The sequence below is a fragment of the Sceloporus occidentalis genome, unplaced genomic scaffold, assembly GCF_023333645.1.
Source record: "Sceloporus occidentalis isolate IW3139 unplaced genomic scaffold, rSceOcc1.0.p SCAF_4, whole genome shotgun sequence".
Classification (NCBI taxonomy): Eukaryota; Metazoa; Chordata; class Lepidosauria; order Squamata; family Phrynosomatidae; genus Sceloporus; species Sceloporus occidentalis.
The window spans coordinates 2,941,872-2,964,431 of record NW_028316984.1 but is presented as its reverse complement, the minus strand read 5'-3'; the positions used below and the strand labels follow the sequence as shown (position 1 = coordinate 2,964,431).

The window sequence follows — 22,560 nt, the reverse complement described above, 5'->3', positions numbered from 1 at the left end:
CCATGTATCATCTATGGTTGACAAGTCAGAGAAGTACTGAACAATTATTGTAGTTCACATTCCATAGGATGGAGCCATGACAGTTAAAGTAGTGTCAAATTGTATTAATGCTGCAGTGTGGCAGACACACACACACGTCAAATGAGGCTTTCAGCTTATCCTGAAAGCTGTGTGCCAGAAGCAGCAATGGCACATGTGCCACACTGCGGGCATGAGCCCCACTGTTTTCAGTGAGGCTCCAACATATGTGGTATTTCCTTTATGTGGGGGGTGGGTGGTCCAGAATGGATCCCCCGAGTAAGGGAAAGGTGCACTGTAGATATATATATATACACACACACACACACATATATGTATATATATATATATACACACACACACACACACACATACATGCATATATATATATATATATATGCATGCACATATACACACAAACATATGTATTTATAAACACACACAAATCCATATACATATCCACACACACACACATCCATATATACAGGCATGCACACACACATATGCACACAAACATATGTATTTATAAACACACACACATCCATATACATATCCACACACACACACATCCATATATACAGGCATGCACACACACATATGCACACAAACATATGTATTTATAAACACACACACATCCATATACATATCCACACACACACACATCCATATATACAGGCATGCACACACACATATGCACACAAACATATGTATTTATAAACACACACACATCCATATACATATCCACACACACACACATCCATATATACAGGCATGCACACACACATATGCACACAAACATATGTATTTATAAACACACACACATCCATATACATATCCACACACACACACATCCATATATACAGGCATGCACACACACATATGCACACAAACATATGCATTTATAAACACACACACATCCATATACATATCCACACACACACACATCCATATATACAGGCATGCACACACACATATGCACACAAACATATGTATTTATAAACACACACACATCCATATACATATCCACACACACACACATCCATATATACAGGCATGCACACACACATATGCACACAAACATATGTATTTATAAACACACACACATCCATATACATATCCACACACACACACATCCATATATACAGGCATGCACACACACATATGCACACAAACATATGTATTTATAAACACACACACATCCATATACATATCCACACACACACACATCCATATATACAGGCATGCACACACACATATGCACACAAACATATGTATTTATAAACACACACACATCCATATACATATCCACACACACACACATCCATATATACAGGCATGCACACACACATATGCACACAAACATATGTATTTATAAACACACACACATCCATATACATATCCACACACACACACATCCATATATACAGGCATGCACACACACATATGCACACAAACATATGTATTTATAAACACACACACATCCATATACATATCCACACACACACACATCCATATATACAGGCATGCACACACACATATGCACACAAACATATGTATTTATAAACACACCCATCCATATACATACCCACACACACACACACAATCCATATATATAGGCATGCACACCCACACATATACATACACAAACATATATGCACACACACACACATATATATACTCACAACCAAATATATATGCATGCACACGCACATATAGACACAAACATAAATGTATCTATAAACACACACCCATATATACAGACAAACATATATGTACCTATACACACACACACACACACATATGTATATACCCAGATGTAGACATACCAACCAAAGTCCATAGGTGTTGTGTATGTTGTTGACCTGTGTGTGTGTGCCTTGTGTGTGTGTGGGACGTGTCCCTTATTCTGCCTTTGGGAGGCACTTTCCCGGGGGCCAGATGGGAGCCCCCTCAGGATGGAGCCCCCCAGGAAGTACTGAGGGCACGGACAGGCAAAACCTCAAAACACTCTCATACACAAAACGTAAACCCAAGCCTCGTTTGGGGGGGGGGGGGGCAGGGCCTGCAGTGGAGTCCCTCCCTCCCTGCGAGGGCCCCCCATTCCTCTCCAGCCCTGGGGGGGGGCAGGGAGGGGGGGCGCGCGGGCACTGGGCGGGTCTCGCGGGATCTGGCGGCCCTCGCGCCCCGCCGGACCAGGCCCCATTCTTCCCTGGGAAGGAAGGCCTCAGAGGCTGCAGGAGGAGGAGGAGGAGGGCCCTTGCTCGTCCAGAGGCCTTCCTTCCTTCCGCCGCCGCCGCAGCCACCCTCATGGAAGCGCCCCTGCGCCCGGCCTGAGCTTGGCAGAGGAGGCGAGGGCGGCGGGGGCCGAGAGGCCAAGCTTCCACAGCATGGGTAAGGAAGGGCCCTCTCCCTCTCCCCCCCCCCTCCTCCTCCTCCTCCTCAAGGGATAGCCTCCCTCCTTCCCTCCCCGGTCTCTCTCCTGGACGGGACTGGGCCGCCCCTCCTCCTCCTCCTCCTCCTCTGAGTTGTAGAAGCCTAGAGTTGGACTCTTTTATTGAGAGTTCCTGCATGGCAGAAGGGGGTGGACTGGACGGAGGGCCCTTCTGGCTTCCTCCACCTCTACCATTCTAACAGCCACAAGGGCCCTCCAGCCCAGCCCCCTTCTGCCTTGCAGGGACTCTCAGGCAAAGCATCCCCTGGGACACAGGGCCATCCAGCCTCTGCTTTAAGACCTCCAAGGAAGGAGGCTCCACTACACTCCCAGGAAGGAGTCTGTTCCACTGTCGAACAGCCCTCCCTTACTGTCAGGAAGTTCCTCCTAATGTTGAGCTGGAATCTCTTTTCCTGTAGCTTGCATCCATTGCTCTGGGTCCTGTTCTCTGGAGCAGCAGAAAACAAGCTTGCTCCCTCCTCAATATGACATCCTTTCAAATATTTAAACAGGGCTATCATATCACCTCTTAACCTTCTCTTCTCCAGACTAAACACCCCCAGCTCCCTGAGTCATTCCTCATAGCACATGGTTTCCAGACCCTTCACTATTTTAGTCGCCCTCCTTTGGACACAATCCAGTTTCTCAATGTCCTTTTTAAATTGTGGTGCCCAGAACTGGACCAATATTCCAGGTGGGGCCTGACTAAAGCAGAATAGAGTGGCACTATTACTTCCCCTGATCTAGACACTATATTTCTATTGATGCAGCCTAAAATTGCATTGGTGGTTGTTGTTGTTGTGTGCCTTCTGGTCATTTCCAACCATGTCCTGGTTTTTGTTTTTGTTTCCTTTTTCCTGTGTTTAGATTGCTGGTGTCAAATTGCACATTTATTCATGCTTCCTCCCGAAAACAGGAAACCTGACTCCATGTAGAAACTCTAGCAAAGAGAGGAGAATTTCAGTGTTGCACTGGACCATAACTTCTTCATCTTGTTGTTTGCCTTCAAGTGATTTCCGACTTATGACAACCCCTAACATGGGGGTTTCTTGGCAACATTTGTTCAGAGGGGGTTTGCCATTTGTTCAGAGAAGGTTTGCCTCATTCCTCCCCAGAGGAGGCTGAGAGAGTGTGAAACAGTGGCCTCTTTCTGTCCCTCTGGACAACCCAGCCTTCTTTGAGGTGGGGGTGGGGGGTTTTGGGGTTGCCTCTTTTGGGTTGTCCTCCCTTTGTGGCCTTTACCACCCAATTCTTCAGGTGCAAGAAACAGAGTTTGAGTTAAATGGCTGGTGACCATATCTCTTCCCCCTGCTTTTGAGAAGTAAGCAAGACATTACTCCCAGGAGATGGTCACTGCAACAGCAAGTACATTGCTATACTGCTTACCAATGTACTAAGTGATTTACAAAGTATAAGCTAATTGCCCCCAACAGTCTGGGTCCTAATTTTAGCAACCTCAGAAGGATGCCAGGCCGAGTCAACCATGGCTGCTATTGAGCTCACAACCTTGCGGATTGTGAGTGAATGGCTGCAGTACAGGCACTTAACCACTGCACCACCTGGGCTTGCTGCCAATGGATATGTGATGTGTTTACCTCATTACCAGTTGTGTTAAAGTGGGGGTAAATAGTACTACTTCAGCACCTTGTGTTTCATTTTGCAGTACGCTTGGAAAGTATGGTTGTTTGAGAAAGCAAAGAGAGTTATCAGAGAAATCCCACTAATCCTACTTGGATTACAGTTCAGATGCTTGCTGCAATTTTGACCCACTGGGACAAACTTTTCTTTATAATCAAAGTACAGTATAGGTAGATTCCAAAGTTGTGCTGCTGGATATTAAAGGACTAATATATTCCTGTCTTCTTGCAGGTGTAAACTTGCAACATGTCTAATGTGCACTTTGGTTGGCCCAATATATAGGTATCACTGTGTTTGTTTTTTGTTTTGTTTTGGGTGATACTGTGACTTTCATTGGTTCCTTTAATGTGGGATCAAAGTTGCAGGAGGTTGTTAGAGGCTTCAGGCAAGACATGTGTGGTCACAATCTTTAGACTAAAAATCACCTGGCCCAGTGGGACATACTTGCAGATAAGTACATTGATTATGGAGAAAGAAGCCTATGAAACATTCCAGCTGCAAAGATATATGCATTGTACACTTGTTGAATGATGCAAACTTCTGAAAATAATAAAAGCAAAGAATATATCAATGTCAAATAAGAACACATAGAGGTAGGGAGAATATTTGGGAAGTTCTGCATTGAAAAGCTGATGAAAAGTAGTCTTAGGATGCAGAAGAATATGTTTTAAAGAGAACTCAGATTTTAGATTTGAATACAAAATTCCTGATTTAGTTCCATAGAACAAAGCATTGGCAATGCAATAATTGGGGGAAGTGGTCAATGGCTGTCTAGACCCTAAATCCTGATTTGATTTTTTGCATTTCCTCTAAGCTTAGCTCTGGAGTAACTGGGTTTTTTCGTGGAATAAAAGATTGTATACATTGTATGGAGCCTAATAATGCTTTTTTTATTTTTCCCATTAGGAAGAATGTGTGGTTTGTCACTAAGTCTTGCTCTATTTGATTGCTTGTAAATTGGCAGGTAATAAAATAAAGCCTAAGAGTACAGCGGTACATTATAGATGTACACATAGTGCAGCAAAGAATGCCTATATACTGTATACAACAAATTATTGAGAATTAAAAAAAATCTTCCTTTATATTTTGTCTACAACTATACTCTTTCCCTGCAGTAAGGAGTGCATACAGGTTTCTTTTATCACTTGTCTCTAAGGTAATACTAGTTACCTTTATCAACCGAAGACCCTAAACGTCTACTAGAGCTCTTTATACATACATTGCAGTGGCTGCCTGCATGTTTATGAGCATGTCTATACTTACCAAGAGAAACTTGTTTTTTCTCATATGGATTGCTCTTGTAGTGTTGTGGTAATGCCTGCAGGAGAAGGTGGGCCTAGATTTTTTTGAGAGTTGCAAAATATGTTCTGTTGTATACATACACCTAGGTATATAGAAGTGGTTATAGTACTCTAAATATTTGCTGATTAGGAAATACTTTCAAAATGCATTTAAACCTGTTCATCAAGTCTCACAGTAAATATATACTGCTTTTGTATAACTAATGCTGTTGATCTTGTTTACTTCAAAATCTTAATTTAGCATGGTTTTAGTAGAAAGTAAGGGGTCAATAAAATCATGTTCTATGAGATCAGGGGTGTGGGTTGTATGAAGCCTTCAAGACTGTTTTTGAGGCCCAAAATGTTCCCCGTGTTGGCAGAATTGTTTTACTTAAAAGAACTCCTAAACTCCTAGAAGTCTGGAGGGTAATTTTGACATGTGCTGTTTGAGGGCCAACAGAGCCTTTTTAACATAATTAATTGGTCATTATTTACTTTCTTTGGAGAGGGGACCAGAAACATGGCAAAATGCCCCCATGCCTTCCAGGGGATGCAGGATATTATTTTATGTAACACTTCTTTTTTAAAGTTTTCTTTTTAAAATAAAACAATTGGAAGGGCAGCACTCCAATGTACAACATATGCCTCTCTTTATACCTCCCAGACCTCATGTAGCAACACACCACTGCATTAGAACTGAACTGGTATGTTTGATCTGGTGCAGAGAGACCGAACATTAGTACTACATTCTTAAAGAACGTTAGGTGCTTTGTTGTGTGACGGGAGATGGAAGTGGCAGCTCTTCTAGTACTTTGACAGCCTTGGCAGCCCAGTCCAGCCATGGCAGGCAGACATTTTAATCGTGAGTTCTTTTTTTAAATCCCTTCCCTTCATAATTGGTTTGCTGTTGTTTTTGTATGCCTTCAAGTCGTTTCTAATTTACTGCAACCCTAAAAAACCCTATCATGGGATTTTCTTGATAAGTTTTGTTGAGGTTTGCCATTGCTTTGTTTTGTTGAGGTTTGCCAATGTACTTGCTATTGCTATTCCCTTCCCCTGAGGCTAAGAGCATGTGACTTGCCCAGTGTCACTCAGTGAAGAGAGGCTTGGTGGTGTAGTGGTTAAATGCTGGAACTTCAGCCACAACATTGTAAGTTCGATCCTAGAGGGGGGCTCCAAGGCTGACTCAGCCTTCCATCCTTTCGTAGGTCGGTAAAATGAGCATCCAGCTTGTTGGGGGCAATTGGCTTACACATTGTAAACTACTTAGGGAGTGCTAGTTCACTGATAAGCAATATAGGAATGTATGTGCTATTGCTGTTGCTATTGGGTTTCATAGCCGAGCAGGGAATCAAACGCTGGGATCCAGAGCCATAGTCCAGCACTCAAACCGCTATGCCATAATTAGTGCTTGTATGTAATTATTAGCGAGGAGATACTTTTCCATATGTAGTGAGCAAATGCAGAGGACACCAGCCCCAGTATAAGCTTATTCAGTGGACCCTTGTTATACGCTGGTATTTGGTTCCAAGATCCCCCGTGGATAACAAAATCCGTGGATGCTCAAGTCCCATTAAATATAATGACATAGCAAAATGGTATCCCTTATAAAAAATGGAAAATCAAGGTTTGATATTTGAAATGTATTTTTTTTAACATTTTCAAACCATGGAGGCTTGAATCCATGTATAAAAAATCCATGTATAAGAAGGGCCAACTGTATATCTTACAATGTATTGGTTTACAGGTTGAGTTTCCCTTATCAGGAATGCCAAAATATTCTAAAATTCAAAACTTTTTAATGGGTGGCTGAGATAGTGACATGTTTGCTTTCAGTGCACACAAACTTTGCTTCATGCACAAAACTATTAAAAATATTGTATATAAAGGTACTTTCAGGCTATGTGTATAAGGTGTATATAAAACATAAATGAATTTTGTGTTTAGACTTGGGTCCCATCTCCAAGATAGCTCATTATGTATGCATATGAAAATATAAAAAAGGTATTCCAAAATCCCCCACCCCAAATAAATCCAAAAGCCAAAACACCAAAACATTTCAGATAAGGAAGACTCAAACTGTATTATATTGTTTTAATCTGTTTAGTTTTATTTTTTAGTTTAATTTGATCTCTCCTCACTCTCCCTGTACATTTGATGCAAAAATATTGATGCAAATTCCACTTTAGATAACAATTGGTTGTTCAAGACTTGCTTAGCATGTTGCAGTTTATGAAGATTTGGGGAGGGACAATTTGGAACATGGCTTACCGATATTTCTGCAGTGTTGTTCAATTGTTTCCCCTTTTTGGTTCTGAGCTTCATGCTATAGCTTCATGCTATGAGAAGCGTATACTGTACTGTGATCTTCCCTCTCATGTATGCTTTGCATGCATCACACCCAGTGGAGAGGGAGCACAAATGGAGAGGGAGTGTATTATAGGTAATAAAGACCTTGGAGTTTGAAGTCCATTTGAACTGTGTTCTCTCCATTTAGAAGAGAGTCATACTGGCTGTGTCTGCACTCCAGAAATAATCCAGGTTGACACCATTTTAATTGCCATGGCTCAGTGCTGTGAATTCTGGGAATTGTAGTTTGTCTGACACATATGACTGAATATCTCACAAAACTACAGTTCCTAGAATTCCCTTGCATCGAGCCATGGCAGTTAAAGTGTCAAACTGAATTATTTCTTCAGTGTGGATGCAGCCCCAGACCCCCAAATTTGAACATGCTTGGCAGAATCAGGAAAATTAATACTACAGCCTGTCAGGTCATGATCTGATACTGAAGTCTTATGGATATGGGAGCATGTGATATATTGAAGTAAGGTGGAAGAAATAAGAAGATAATCCAAGCAAAAACAATCTTGATGTATGGAGCAAACAGACTCTCTCTGTAGGTTTGTATATAGTAATGCTAATTTAGACAGATAACTCCTAATTGTTGCACAGAACAAGCAATTTAACATATGGGGTAGGGTTTATTTATATATCCTGATGGAGTACAGTGGTAAGTTTCTTAAAAGTGAGTATGTGTTTTTATGTACATTAACATTTTATACAGTGCATGGACAAGAACATGTTTTGTGTCAACTGCATTTCTTCAGGGGCAATCTTTGGGGATCATATGCTAGTGCAGTTATGGCAAACCTTTTAGGGACCGAGTGCCCAAACTAAAAAACGGGACTTCCGGGGGGTGGGGGGGTGGGACCTCCGGGACAGAATTTCTTCTCCCCACCCTCCCGGGCCTTCTACTGCTTCTCCAGAGACAGCTGAAGCCTTGGGATGGCCAGGAAGAGAAGAAACAGGTGGTCACCTTTTCCTCATCCTCCCCACACACCCTCCTCGGCCTTCAACTGCCTCTCTGGACACAGCTGAAGGTCTGAGGCAGCCTCTACATGCCACAAAAATGACTTTGCATGCCATCTTTGGCACGCATGCCATAGGTTTGCCACCACGGTGCTAGTGATTCAGAGTGCCAGAGCCAAAGGTCAGTGGAGTCATCCCTCCCCCCATTTCTCTCTCTTTCCCTCTCAGACGGGGCATCATGAGGGGGTGCAGACCACACTGGGTGACATCTCAGTGCGGGTGACACTCAGGCCTTCTGCGTGCTGCAGCTCCTGCCACTTGGCAGCCTTTTCCAGGTATGATGAGACTACCGGCAGCTGCAACGGCACTGGTGCCACAGACCCCTCCCTTTCCTGTTGCCATCATCCTCCATTCCTGCCCAGATGGCTTTTGGGTGGTGGCAGCAACTTCCTGCCACCACTGCCTCCTTCTGCTCCTCCTCCTCCTCTGCCTGCTTCTCAGCTGCCTTGGCCAAGAGAACCCAAGGTGGTAGAGAAGCATGTGGTGGCTGTGGTGGGTAGCCTGTTGTAGCTGAGGATGGAGTGAGGGAAGGGACTGCTGGATGAGGCACTGAGGAAACTCTGCAAGGAAAAGTTAGTTGCTGACCTGTCATCTTTTCTTTGCTGAGTTTTCTTAGTGTCGCCTTTGCCCCACGCATGTCTGAGGGAAAAGCTGCTCTGAGATCATTTCTAAAGAGCAGGGTATAAATACAATAAATAGAAAGATTTAAAAAAATAAAAGCCAGCCACCTGCTTTCTTCCTTAGGGGTGCTGAGGAATCTCCGCAAAGAAAAGCCGACTGCCTACCTCCTTCCTTCACAAGGAACAATTGGCTTTTCCTTCTGACCCAGGGGTTGGGGTAGCTGTGCAGTGGGCACTGAAGAAGGTCAGCAAAGAAAAACCAGTTGCCCCCCCCCCCTTTTTTTCTGTTCTAAGGGAAAGCAAGCTGCCCCCCTCCTTCCTTATGATTGGCCTTTTTCTCAGACCTGTGCTTGGGGGAGGGCACTGAGGAAACTCAGCAAGGACAAGCCAGTTTAGATCCAGGAGATGCTGTTTTTGAAAGAGAAAGCGAAAGGCACTGGCTTTTCCTCACCTCCTGTTGTTTACAGAAAACCCTCTCCTGGGCTTAACATGGCCCCAGGAAAGTCCCAGACCATGGTGAAATTGTCCCCCATACCCTCAGATAGCATTTAGGGGCAACAGTTTCAATCTCTCTTTTTGTGGTGGTGAGGAAAAGGTGTGGTGAAAGGGTACTGCCCTCCAAAATCTGCAGGAAGGAGGGATAACACAGCTCCCTTGCCTTGCTAGTTGACACTCTGGTGTACAGGAAGAAGATATGCTGAAGTTGAATTTAGTTGAAAAATAAGATGTTTCCACTTGTACTGAGATTTGTTTTCCTGTTTTGTTTTCCCTGGAAAAGTGGAGATGTATGGAATATGTAGCACATATTTCATTCTTTACCGTGATGCATGAAGGACTTCCATGATAATGTAGTAAATTCATACAGTTAAACATTATAATTCTAGCAGACTTTTAGATCAAAGTACAGTGCACCCGCGCCATATAGGGGCACACTATACACGGCCCTCCGCTTACGTGGAAGCCGCGCGCCAACTAAAGTAATGGCACGTGTACCCTTGGCGAACATATTGGCCTTAGTACACGCCCCATTGTTTTTAATGGGGCATGAGCATACGTGGATTCCCCCTTTTGCGGGGGGATCCAGAACAGATCCCTGCGTAAGGGGAGGCCCCGCCGTATCATAAATTGTATCCAGGAGTAGTTCCTAAGAGTTTGTATAGTGTAACTTAAACAGCAGTGCTAATATTTTCAAATACAATTGGCCCTCTGTTCCCGCAGGGGGTTCATTCCGGACACACACACCCATGAAAATGGAGACTTGCCTATATTCAAGCCCCATAGACTTGAATGGGGTGCATGCCCAAGAGTGTATGCGGGGTGGGCCCTGCACCCATTGAAAATAATGGAGATCGCCCCTCAGTGAATATTGAAGACTGCAGATCTCAAGTCTACATGAATGGAGGAAGGGAAGACTGTATTTGTTTACAGTTTTAATGATACTTCTTCCTTATGTATAGTACCATGGTTGAGTAGCTCAAATTCTGCAAGGCCTTCAGGCAAGATGTACTCAGTGGCCCACTTCTGCCTCTTCATTATTGTTACTGTCTATTTCCTTCTCAGTTTTCTTAGGATGTGCATTGATTTTTTCCCCAAATTTAATGTATCTATATATAATACATACTGGACAAATAAGAGTAAATTGCAACATAAGGCTTAATTTTCTTAAAAGACTGTCTGTGACTATGGATAGTTTATAAACTTTAATTGCTTATCACTTCAGAGGGAGGAAGCATTTTAAGGCTATTGAACCTCTCCCTGTGCATGATGAGCTAGTGGGTCATAAGTCCCTCTGTGTACAAATCACCCTTGTTTCTCCACTTAGGTGCCGTACTTTCTCCTTTCTCTATGTTCCTTTCTCAAGACAGTGGTAAACCTCAGGTAGAGCACCACCTGATGGAGGAGAGGACTGAAGGGTACACACACAAATCAACAATAGTCATTTGTAGTTTCCCTTTTTCCAGCCAGACTGGTCTTTATGGGATAGAGCAGATTATAGACAGAGACTTGTCCAGGGGAGTAAAGCCAGTTGGACTAGCTTAGCGCCCTGCTCGTAGTTTCATAACCACCTTTTCACAGAGTTTTTGCTACATGAGTAAGGGTGGGAAATGACATATAATACAGGTTCCAGAAAAAGGGATAAAAAAAAAAAGTTTTGAGAATACAAATTTGGATTATATTTGTCTTGAGAACCATAGTATTTCCAGACAAAACTAAAGTAAAAAATTCTGGTAGCCTCTAAAACTATTATGAACATTCTAAACATTACAGTAGTATTTATCACTGACTGAACTGATCAGCAGTATGAAGTAGGTAACATTTTTGCTAGAGAGAATTTGGTGAACATTCTTTTACTGTAGGCAATCTGAATCTCCAGAACACTCATTACTTAAGGAAATTTGGCTGAATGACAGTTTTCACCATAATCCCAACACCAGAAAGATGCATCTGTTTATCTGTGCAGAGGCTGCTAATTCTTTGGCTAATTGTGCTAATATGTATGCCAGGGTTACCACTTTTCTGAAAGGTCAGAGAAATTGTGATTAAAGCAGATATTCAGTACCTGTTGCAGCTGGAATAGAGACACTTTGTAATATATGGTTCAAAACACACTACAGAAGTAATCCAGTTTGAGATCGCTTTAACTACCCTGGGTCAATGTTAAGGAATCCTAGGAATTGTAGTTTATTGTGACACCAGAGCTCTCTGACAGAGGAGGCTAAATTTCTCACAAAACTGCAGTTAAAAAAAATTTAGTCTAAATACATGTTCTACCAAAATAATAATAAAAAATAAAAACAAAAAATAGCATTTTAAAATAGCTTTCTGTCAGGATTCTTGCCAGACTGGAAGCTATTTTTAAATGCTACTGTTTCTTCTTTTCTTTCTTTCTTTCTTTCTTTTTTTTTTGGGGCGGAGGGAACATGTATTTAGATTTATTATTACAGTTGGCCCTCCGTTTTCACGGGAGATCCGTTCCGGAACTCACCCACCACGCAACAACGGAGACTTGCCCGTATTCAAACCCCCTAGGCTTGAATGGAGTGCATGCTTGTGAGAGCGTTCGGGGTGCGCCCCATCGACAATTACCGAGGTCACTCCTCCATGAATATTGAAGAGTGCAGACCTCAAGTCTGTGAGAAATTTTTAAAATTATCTTTATTGAGTTTAAAAAATATACATACATTCCTCAAACAATAGATAGCACATCCCAGACAACCCCCCCCCCCCCACCAAACAATACATACAATAACTTACATTAGCATAAAAAAGACTTCCGGTCTTCTAAATTTTGGGTTATTTTGTACTGTATTCTTTGTCCTGTTACTAATAGTTTGTATTAATTATTAATCTACTACTACTGCTCCTATCTTGCCTTATTTTTCTGTATTGGCTGAAATTAAAATATTTACATAAACTTTATTTTCTATCACATTGTATTCAGTGATCAAGTTGATTATTTTTATTTATTTATTATGGTATTTATACCCTGCTCTTCAGCCCTAAAGGCCATCAGAGCAGCTTACAATTATTATTTTTAATTAGACGGTTCCTTGCCCTCAGGCTTACAATCTAAAAAAAAACGATACAAAAGGAGAAGGGAATGGTGGTGGGGAAGGGGATCAGGTCCAGCATTTCTTCTTCCTTTGAGGCCTGGACCAAGGCAGATGGACTGGAAGGAGGGCTCTTCTTCTTAAGAATTTAATTTCACTATTAATTTCCATTGGTTAATTTTTTTGTTTTTGTATGCTGTTCCCAGTAGATGTTCAAGAATTCTGTAACCAGTAACCAATCCTTGTTGAATATTTCTGTTGAACCCTGTCTTAACAGATGCGTCAAGTTGTCATTTCCTATAATATCATACATTTTCCATATCCATTCTATCAATCCCGGTGACTCTTGTTCTTTCCATTGTCTCACATAAACCATTCTTGCTTCAGTGATCATGTGGAATACAATGCTTCTACATTGCTTCTCTAGCTTTGAATTTATGGTCCGGTACAGACCGGGGCTTTGTCTTATCTTTGCCCTGATATTTTGATTGTTTGCTTCCCGTCCCTACTCCTCTGATGATGTTTTAATTTTTATATGTAATATTTTAACTTGTATTTTATTGTCTTCTTACCTGTAAGCCGCCTTGATCACATTGTGGAAAGGCGGGGTAGAAATAAAGATTATTATTATTATTATTATTATTGCCTGGGGCCAAAAGTAGGGCTCAGTAGAGCAGAGCATCCACACGCTCCTGAGCCCTACCTCACGCCGCGGGTGCTATCTTGGCACACCGCCATTTACACAAGGTGCGCAATGCTGCCTGCTGTATGCAGCACCCAAACAGCACCACACACTGGGAGCATCATGAGGGCACGATGCGACCCTTATGGCTGTCCTGTAGCGCCAGCAAAAGAAGCTCCTTTTCAGGGTTTATTTTCCTGGTGGGTTAGGGGCATGGTGTCATCCCCAACCCCGCACATCCAGGGGCGGCATAGAGCCACTCCTTTTGGGCTACCTGTACAGCCCCTAATATACCTAAAAATATTTTAGGTCTCTTTGGGATTTTGATTTTTTTAAATTATTATTATTTTTAAAAAAGGAAACACCCCCCATATATATATATATATATCTCCATATATATATATATATATATATATATATATACACACACACACAATCTTAATACAAACAACCATATATCTATAAACATATACAAACATATACATATGAACCTCTACATGTTTCATACACCCATTTTCAACATCCTATCCCATCCAAATTATACATTCCCAAAGAAGAGTCTCCCCTCCCTTCCCCCCTTCCCCTATTCAAACTTTTCCCATTCTACATTGACCCTTCCCAAAGTTCTTTCCTTCTTCCTCCTACTCTTACCATCCTTCCTACTAACTTCCTTCTATATTAACTACCTACTTACACTAACCTTCCACACATACTTTTCCCATTTTTCTTACTTCTAACTTCCCATCCCACTCTTCTTCGTCTTGTTCCGTCTTACTTCTGTCTTCAGCATAACATATGTACCAACATAAACACATTCCACATTCATACTTTCACATTTTCTTTTGAGAGTATTATGTCTACAAATACTATGTCTTCCAACATGTCTCTGAAGATTTTGCTTTTAAAGTAGTCTAGTAAAGGGTCAAATGTGATATGGGGCCTTGTACAGGTGGTTCTCCATATCCATGGATTCTTTATTCATGGATTCACTGATGGAGATAAGAGTCCAACCCCTTACTGGTGTGCAACACAGTTGTCTGTTCCCCATGTGGCATGACTTTTCAGTATTGAAGCCTGGTGATTTCATGTCCTGCTTTTGTGTCATCACCTTCAATCTGCTTACTCATCATGGCTTCCACATGAACCAGTATAACCTTTTACCTATGTCATATTGCTGTATCTAGGACGTTTTTTTTCTGGATGCATCCATCCTGACAGTATCTACTCTTAAAAGCTCTTATAAGCCAACAGTTAAGTGTGTGTTTTCACAGTGGTGTTGGATAAAAGAAATGGATTTAGAAAGGACTACTGGAAACTCTTTGGGGTCCGCATAAAAATAGACGAGTGATGGCATTCCAAATCCATCTGGGATAGATTAAGAGAACCCTGTGGCTGCATGCAGCAGAAGACATTTTATTTAACTGCAGGCAACGTGTAAACAATCCACTGGAACTCAAACATTCCTGCCTGTTACTACATTTAGATTACATACAAGGTTGAAAGTAGAAATTAGCTACTGTAGTGGTTTTCAAAACCATTCTAGATAGACTGCCAAAAAGTGAGGAGATAGTATTGGAGATGGTTGGAAGTAGACTTCCGGTTTATAAAAACAGGTATGTGGGAGTTATATTGAACTGTGCAGAGAAACCTGCAACTTACCTTAGAAGATGAATTTCCACTCCCAGAGGCTTTTAGGAAGGGCAATTAACCCTTGTGCCCAAAAGGGCTGTATGAGGGAATCTGGAGATAGTCAGAGGTTGTAAAAACAGCTGCACTTTTGCTACATAGATAATTTGTATTGATGTTTCCATCTTGATGTAATTTTAGTACAATTTCAAAACAGATGTTTTCTTTTTATTAACAGTGAATGTTGAAAGAAGCTCATACTGAAGCTCATGCCATAACAAAAACGCATTTTAGTACTTATATAGTTTTCAGCCTTTTAATGAATCTTTTATTTCATGTAATAGCTCATAAAAATTTAAACTTTATTGTGGCCAAGGATATTGACAAGCGGTATGAATAATTCAGACAAACGGAAAATAAAATGCTTGTGGCAACCCTGGTATATGTGCATGTTGGATACATGTAGGTTTGTTATAACTACAGTAATGGTATGTTTTAGTTAAGCCAAGACTTGATAGTCAATCTAAGTACCTTTACTGCAGGAATAATGAATCTATAATGGAAGCTGTTAGGTTTATTGAAGAGTTGTACAATCATCATAGAATTGTTATCTTAAAGATATATCCAGCTCCTAGAATAAAGTATGCCCAAACTCTGGTTAGAAGTGTGTGTGTGTGTGTGTGTGTACCGTATATACTTTGGGGTCAAAACTTTGGATTTTGACATGACATGTGAATAGATCAAATATAAAACACAGAGGCTCCATCAGTGTGTGTATGTGAGCGGCAAGAGGGAAGCAGTAATCAAGATGAGGCTTCAGTGTTTCAGCCTTCACTTCTGAGACAGCAGAGCGTGTGGGTGGGAGAGGGACTGTTAAATAAAGTGGTTCTAGTACAGTCATCCTTCCATATTTGAGGCTTTGATATTTGCGGATTTGATTATTCACGGATTTCATTAATATGTTCTCTCTAGGACTGTCTAGGTCCTCCGGTGCAACTCTGGTCAACTTTAACTAAAGGTTGCACTGAACAACCATTTGTAGCTACTCCAGTGCCATTCTATGGTCAGTGTATGTTGGACATTGACCACAGAGTTGCACTGGAGGACCTAGAGATTCCTAGAGAGGTGTCCTCTCAGGTAAAAACAGTGTTTTTGTTATTTGCGGTTTTTCCATATTCACGGGGGTCTTGTTCCCCTAACCCTAGCGAATATGAAGGGACAACTGTATAGTGCTTGGATGGTGCCAACTGAGAGGTTGCTTGCATGTAGGAGTGAGTGCCTTATCTGTGTGTAGAGCACTAGTCACCACTATTGGGTGAAAAAGTGTATTGTTAAAACAAAACATGGCATTCACATATGTGGGAGGTTGTTGCAAATTTATCCTTTGCGGTATTTGTTACTTCTTTCTTTTTCTTCCCTTCTGTGACCAGCAGTTTGTGATCTGCTCTGTTCTTATGACACCTGTTTGAAAGGGGTGAACATTTTACTGTCTTAGCTCTCATGCTGGTAGAACATTTCAAGTATCACCAGTGCAGTGAGTCTACAGTTATGTTTCATGACACACACACACCCCGCCGCCGCCAGCAGCCAAAGTTTAAGTGTAGGATTACTCTGTTGCACAATACAGTTTGTAGTGCAGAATCATTTAAAAGATATTAAAACTGCTGGAAATAATTTGTGTCACCAAGAAGCTTGTATTGGACATTTGTAACTAGCATTGTTATCCTTCCCTGGAGTAAAGTTTTAGAAAGTGCCCTTGTCTTGAAGGAGAAACTAAAAAGCCAACTTTGTGAGTCACAAACCACTCATAATAATAGATATTAACTGTATGTGTCACCTTCAGTCCCTATATTGGGAGAAAAGCGGGACATAACTAAATGAGTGCCTAGCTTGTTGGGGGCAACTAGCTTACAGTTGTAAACCGCTTAGACACTGTGAGTTCAGTATGAAGTAGTATATAAATGAAGCTGTTTGTTTGTAAATAAAGTAATAAATAATAATATACTAGTTACACATTGCTTTATTTGACATCTAATACACATGTATGCTTATGGAATTATCTCCTGACTTGTTTTTGTTTCCCTTCCTCTTGTGCCTCCATCATGTATTTCTTACTCCACATTCCACTAAATATTTGTTTACGAAAGTAATTTTTATAATCCTGTAAGTCCATGGTGCTGTTGTTATTTCTGTTATTAATCTCATTTCTTTCACATGTATTTAAATTTAAAAAAATTAAATTAAAAATAGTTATAGAATGTGAAATTTCTGTCATCTTCGTGGATTTCTCACTCACTCTTTCTCTCCAACATAGAGTAATATGTGACATATCTGGCTGTTGTTAATATTTTGAATTTGATTCTAGTTTTATTTCCTAAAGTGATTGAAATCTAAAGATGTCTTTGGCCTCTTTAAATTTGTCTAGACCTTTGTCTGGGCGCACACACACTGTCTGGTGGTGAAACAGGAAATGCTGGCATATGCAGAAAATGTTTGTGGTAGTTTGGGTATTTGAAGCCATTTTTAGCCCAAGCAGAGGAAAAGTGACAGACAGGAAAAAGAAGCCAAGTTAAGTCTGGAGTTCTGCATTGCAGTTTACAAGCTATCAAGAGAATCTATGATCTACAGTGGGCCCTTGGTATCTGCCGAGGTTTGGTTCCAAGGCCCCCCTATGGATATCAAAGTGCATGGATACTCAGGTCCTATTAGCTACAGTGGCATAGAAAAATTGTGACCCTTACATAAAATGGCAAAAACAAGCTTTACTTTTTGAATTCCTTTTTGTGGAATATTTTCAAGCTATGGATGATAGGATCTGTAGATGCCAAAACTGTGGATATGGAAGGCTGGCTGTACTATAGAGAGTTATCGTAGTAAATAGATAGCATCTGAAACCTTTAATTTGTACAAAATTCAACAGAGTGTACTTCCAAGTAAATATGCATAGGACTGCATTCTTTTCCTCTGCTTTGGAACCTTCTAGCTCTGGAGTGAGGACAATGTGGGTTGTTTGCTGCACACTTTCCCCACTCCTTTCTTGCAGCCCCCAAGTTCCCCCACAGCTCTCAAGTACCCCTGAACCACCCAGATCTCCTGAAAATTTGTCATAGCTTTTAAAACTTCTTGTTTCCCTGCTTTGCTCCCCAATTTTCATCTGAAAAATGTCCAAAAATTTGGAAGTGAAAGCCAGAAATAGACTTATTGTCACTTCTGAGACTGAATCATGGCTGAAAATCTGAGCCTGCAGCCCACGATACAGGTGAAAATATCCCCCAGGCCACACTGCAGTTGTTCACTCCTCTGTAGAATTCTAGTCCTGCTAGGTGAATGGGGTGTGTGTGTGTGAATTTTTTCTAATTGTCTTCATAAAGGAACTTTTGTTTTTCAGGCTCCTTTCAAACTTCCCATAGCTGTTCTTCATATGGAACCTTAATAGAGTAGTTCAGGCCACCCATTCTCCCTCCCTTTAATTGCTAAGATCTATGCCAGTAAATGGCTTCATTTTTGAAAATAAATTTTCCAATGGTGCTGACTTCAGCACATTATGCCTTTGAACTGAGGAAGCACTTTTGATGGAAGAGGGCCATCTTTCACCGTAGTCCCACTTTCATTCAGAAAGTTAATGCTGTCTTATGTCAGAGAATTAATCTCCTACTACTACTGAGACTGTGAAGGAGGAATGCTGTTGGCTGAATGTTAGGAGGATAGTTACATGTTTGGGGCCATGCCTGTCTAGGAACAGGCATCTTTGTTGTTCTTCAAAGACTTCTCCTGGGACACCTGTATGTTGTACAGAGTACAGATTCGGGGCAAGAAGTTCTCAGATCAAATCTGTTTACTCAAGAAGCCATTTTGTCTGACTCGGTAAGGAGTACAGCCAGCTCTGATGATTTATGTGAAAGGTGGAAATATACCAGGCAGCCTTCATTCATTATTACAAACATGGGTCTCTGCTGGCTTTGCAGCCAAGCAATTAGTTCTGTTAGCCAGCTGTGCAATTCAGTCCTACCATAATTTACCATTTTCATGTATTTATCAATATAGATATTATCTGATTAAAATTATGATGTAACTTGGGCAAAATTCATAATCAAAATTCATAATGAGACTACATTTTTGTCATGAAAGGTCCTTCATTTAGGACCCTCAGAATGATAAAGATACGTTCATTTCTGACAAATCACTACATACCAAATTACATAATACAAAAATCCCATCAGAAAGCAGATACGGCTTCAGGATTTCTAATAGGAAAATGGTTAACTGGACAATAGTTTGAAAGATGCAGATCTACTTATATTGATTTGACAGATTTGTTAACAGTTTCATAAGCTGAAATACAGTGTTTTAATTTTAAAAATTTTAATTAAAAAAAAAACACCTTTAAAAAAACAGGCCTTCGTTCAGTTGTGTGTGTATAGGTGTGTAAGTAAAATGTACTGTATATTTTAGTTCTAATTGCTGATTTCTGTTTCCAGCTGCTTTCTTTGGTTGTGCATTCTTGCTGGGAAATAGCCTCCACTTAATATTGCTTATGTCTGAGTAAATGTGCAGAAATTCAGCCTGTGAAATGTATTGAGCATTTGTTTAACAAGTGATTTTTCCCCCCAGCCAGGTGAAACACAAGACTTTGCTTTTAACTGGAAGGGCCAGTGTTATGTAGTGGTTTGAGTGTTGGACTATATCTCTGGAGACCAGGATTCAGTTCCTAACTCAGCTAAGAAACCTATTGCGTGACCATGGGCATGTCACATGCTCTCAGCCTCAGGGGAAGTCAATGGCAAAACCTCTGAACAATTCTTGCCAAGAAATTCCATGAGAGGTTGCCTTAGGGTCACCATAAGTCTGAAACAACTTGAAGGTACACAACGGCGGGATACAAACCGCCGCTTTGCGGTGTTCCCCCGCCGGCGCCATTTGCTCTGTGCGGGAGCTGCAGCAGCCAAACCGCACGGCTCCCGCGCGGAGCAAAAAAGAAGCTCCATTTCGGAGCTTCTTTTCGCGGCGCATTGATGACGTTGCGAGGCGCCGCTGGTGCATTCGCGACGTCATAGGCGCCGCGACACGTCTGGACGCTATGCGTCCAGTACGTAAAGATGGCGGCGCCCGTGTGGAAGGGGTGCCGCCATCTTGTACGTATTGTATACATACTAGGGTTAGGGGGGTGCGGAAGCACCGCCCCTTCCTAACCCTAGTACGTATACAGTATGTACTATATGGCGGTGTGTATCCCGCCAACAAGAACAAGAAGGGCAAAACACATAAACCAATACTCTGAAGTAAAAACACTATAATGAGTCAAATATTAAGCCTTGTACAGGTTATTTGAAATGTAAGAACTGAAAGCATTTCTTTCAGATACTGCCCAGGGGTTTAGGCTAAAGAAAGGTTCAAGCTTCACCTTCTATTTCCTCTACTATATTTTAGCCTTATATTTCTACCTGTTTGATTTGTTACTTTACCTTACATTAATGAAGCAAATCTTTTCTTGTGTAGCAATTGGCTCATTTCCTTACATCTTAACATCTTGAGAATATGAACTTATTTCTTATAAACTGTACTGTTGTAAACAATGTTAAAATAATAAAATGAGCTACCTTCTCATCCACATTTTGAGACAGGACGATGAAGCCCAGCTCTATTAATTATGACCCTTGACACTTATTATCCCCTCAAAAGGATGCCACAGCTTTGTAGTAGTTTAGTTTTGTAGAGCCTACATCTTGCACATGTATATACTGAGAACAAAAAATTTGCAAATAACTTATAAATCTGTACATTGTGTGACAACTAGTAGACAAAAAGTAAAAGATATTCTGCATCTGAATAGGGAAGTTCCACTTCAATGCCAAATTTGTTAACTTGTATATTTAATATTGGGGAAGGAGAAAGCAAGTGAGCTATTTCTAAGGTAACTTCCTTGTACTGATATTCTAAAAGCAGACACAAAAAGCATAGGAAGTAAATAGTTTGTGATAGAAGATATAACACTGACTATTGCAAGGTAGACATGTCCTTGTATATACTGACTTGTACATTTGTAAACTGAATCACTTGGTGTGTCTAGTTTGGCAGAATTGTTCATCTCACCGTAGAGTAGGAGTGAAAAACAAAAAAAGTAACAATTCATTTTTCATGCTCAGGGTTCATTTTGTACATATGCAGGCAGTAAAGTGCTCCTCTTAAAGCTTTTATGTAAACACAGAGAGGTAATGGAGCTACAGTATTTCATTTTGTACATCGTATTCCATATAATTCCATTTCTATGGGAATAACATGACAAAATGAAAACATTTAAAATCCCTATTTTAAGCATTTTTGTTTGGAAGTAAATCACTGATGGATTAATTTCCTTATGAGTAAGCTTGTATTTTCATATGTTTGAATGATACACTGACTTATTTTTCCATCTCCTAGTTGAGTATGTTGTGGAGTATGACTATGATGCAGTACATGATGATGAGTTGACCATTCGCGTTGGTGAAATCATAAGGAATGTCAAAAAGCTAGAAGAGGAAGGATGGCTAGAAGGAGAACTAAATGGGAGAAGAGGCTTGTTCCCTGACAATTTTGTTAAGGCAAGTACTTTATGTTCATCTCTGTTCTTTATTAGACCTGTAGCTTAATTTCAGATGTTAAATTATACCTGTGTTATCTCAATTTTATCTTCAAAAAATAGAAATTATTTTAACAGTGGCGTATGTGAAATTCTCTAGAATGGTGCCTTGGTGCTTACTGTATAAAGTAGCAAAAGTTTGTATTTGAGATAACAACAGCTATTCCAGTTTATTCTTTGCATAATATTAAAACTGATTAGCAAAAGGCCTCTTACCAAACTTCTGCATTGGAGCTTAGGTTCTGTCCTGTGATGGCAGCAGAAAATTGTTATTTGGTTTATGGGTGGGACTAGACACACATTGCATGAATTCATTTTAGTTTGTTATGCACTTTTCTGAGTTCGGAAATTATTTTGAGTGATATTTCTTGCTTTACACTGTTGAGTCAGGCCTCAACCTGTGGGTATGAGATTGTGTACAAGGGACTAGAGGTGGATTGCTAAAACAAAGCTTTTGTACTTATTGAAGGTCACACATGTATGAGACAGCCTCTTCTGTATGAAGATAAAACCTAGAAAAAATCTTGGAAGATTTTTTTGTAGTATGCTGTCTGAATACTACATTTTAGTTTATTACAAAATCTGTTTGTTTTGTTTTAATTTTCCCCCTCAAAAATTACAATAGATGTGCTTAGATAGCATAGACTACATCAGTTTGAAGATCTCCCTTTAATATATATATATTCATAATTTTATTTGTATTAAATAAAAGACATTATATTTTAA

General features: G+C 40.6%; 1 protein-coding gene across 1 annotated transcript in view; it reads left to right on the top strand.

Annotated features, from left to right (window-relative positions):
- Nucleotides 1–2,234: 2,234 nt before the first annotated feature.
- LOC149313427 (CD2-associated protein-like) overlaps nt 2,235–22,560 on the top strand; it is a 95,532-nt gene continuing 75,206 nt past the window's right edge. Inside the window, exons 1-2 of the mRNA XM_089519092.1 lie at nt 2,235–2,409; nt 21,636–21,796. Of these exons, the coding sequence (XP_089375218.1) occupies nt 2,406–2,409; nt 21,636–21,796 (165 nt within the window). The 5' untranslated portion in view covers nt 2,235–2,405. The remainder of the gene's footprint in view (nt 2,410–21,635; nt 21,797–22,560) is intronic.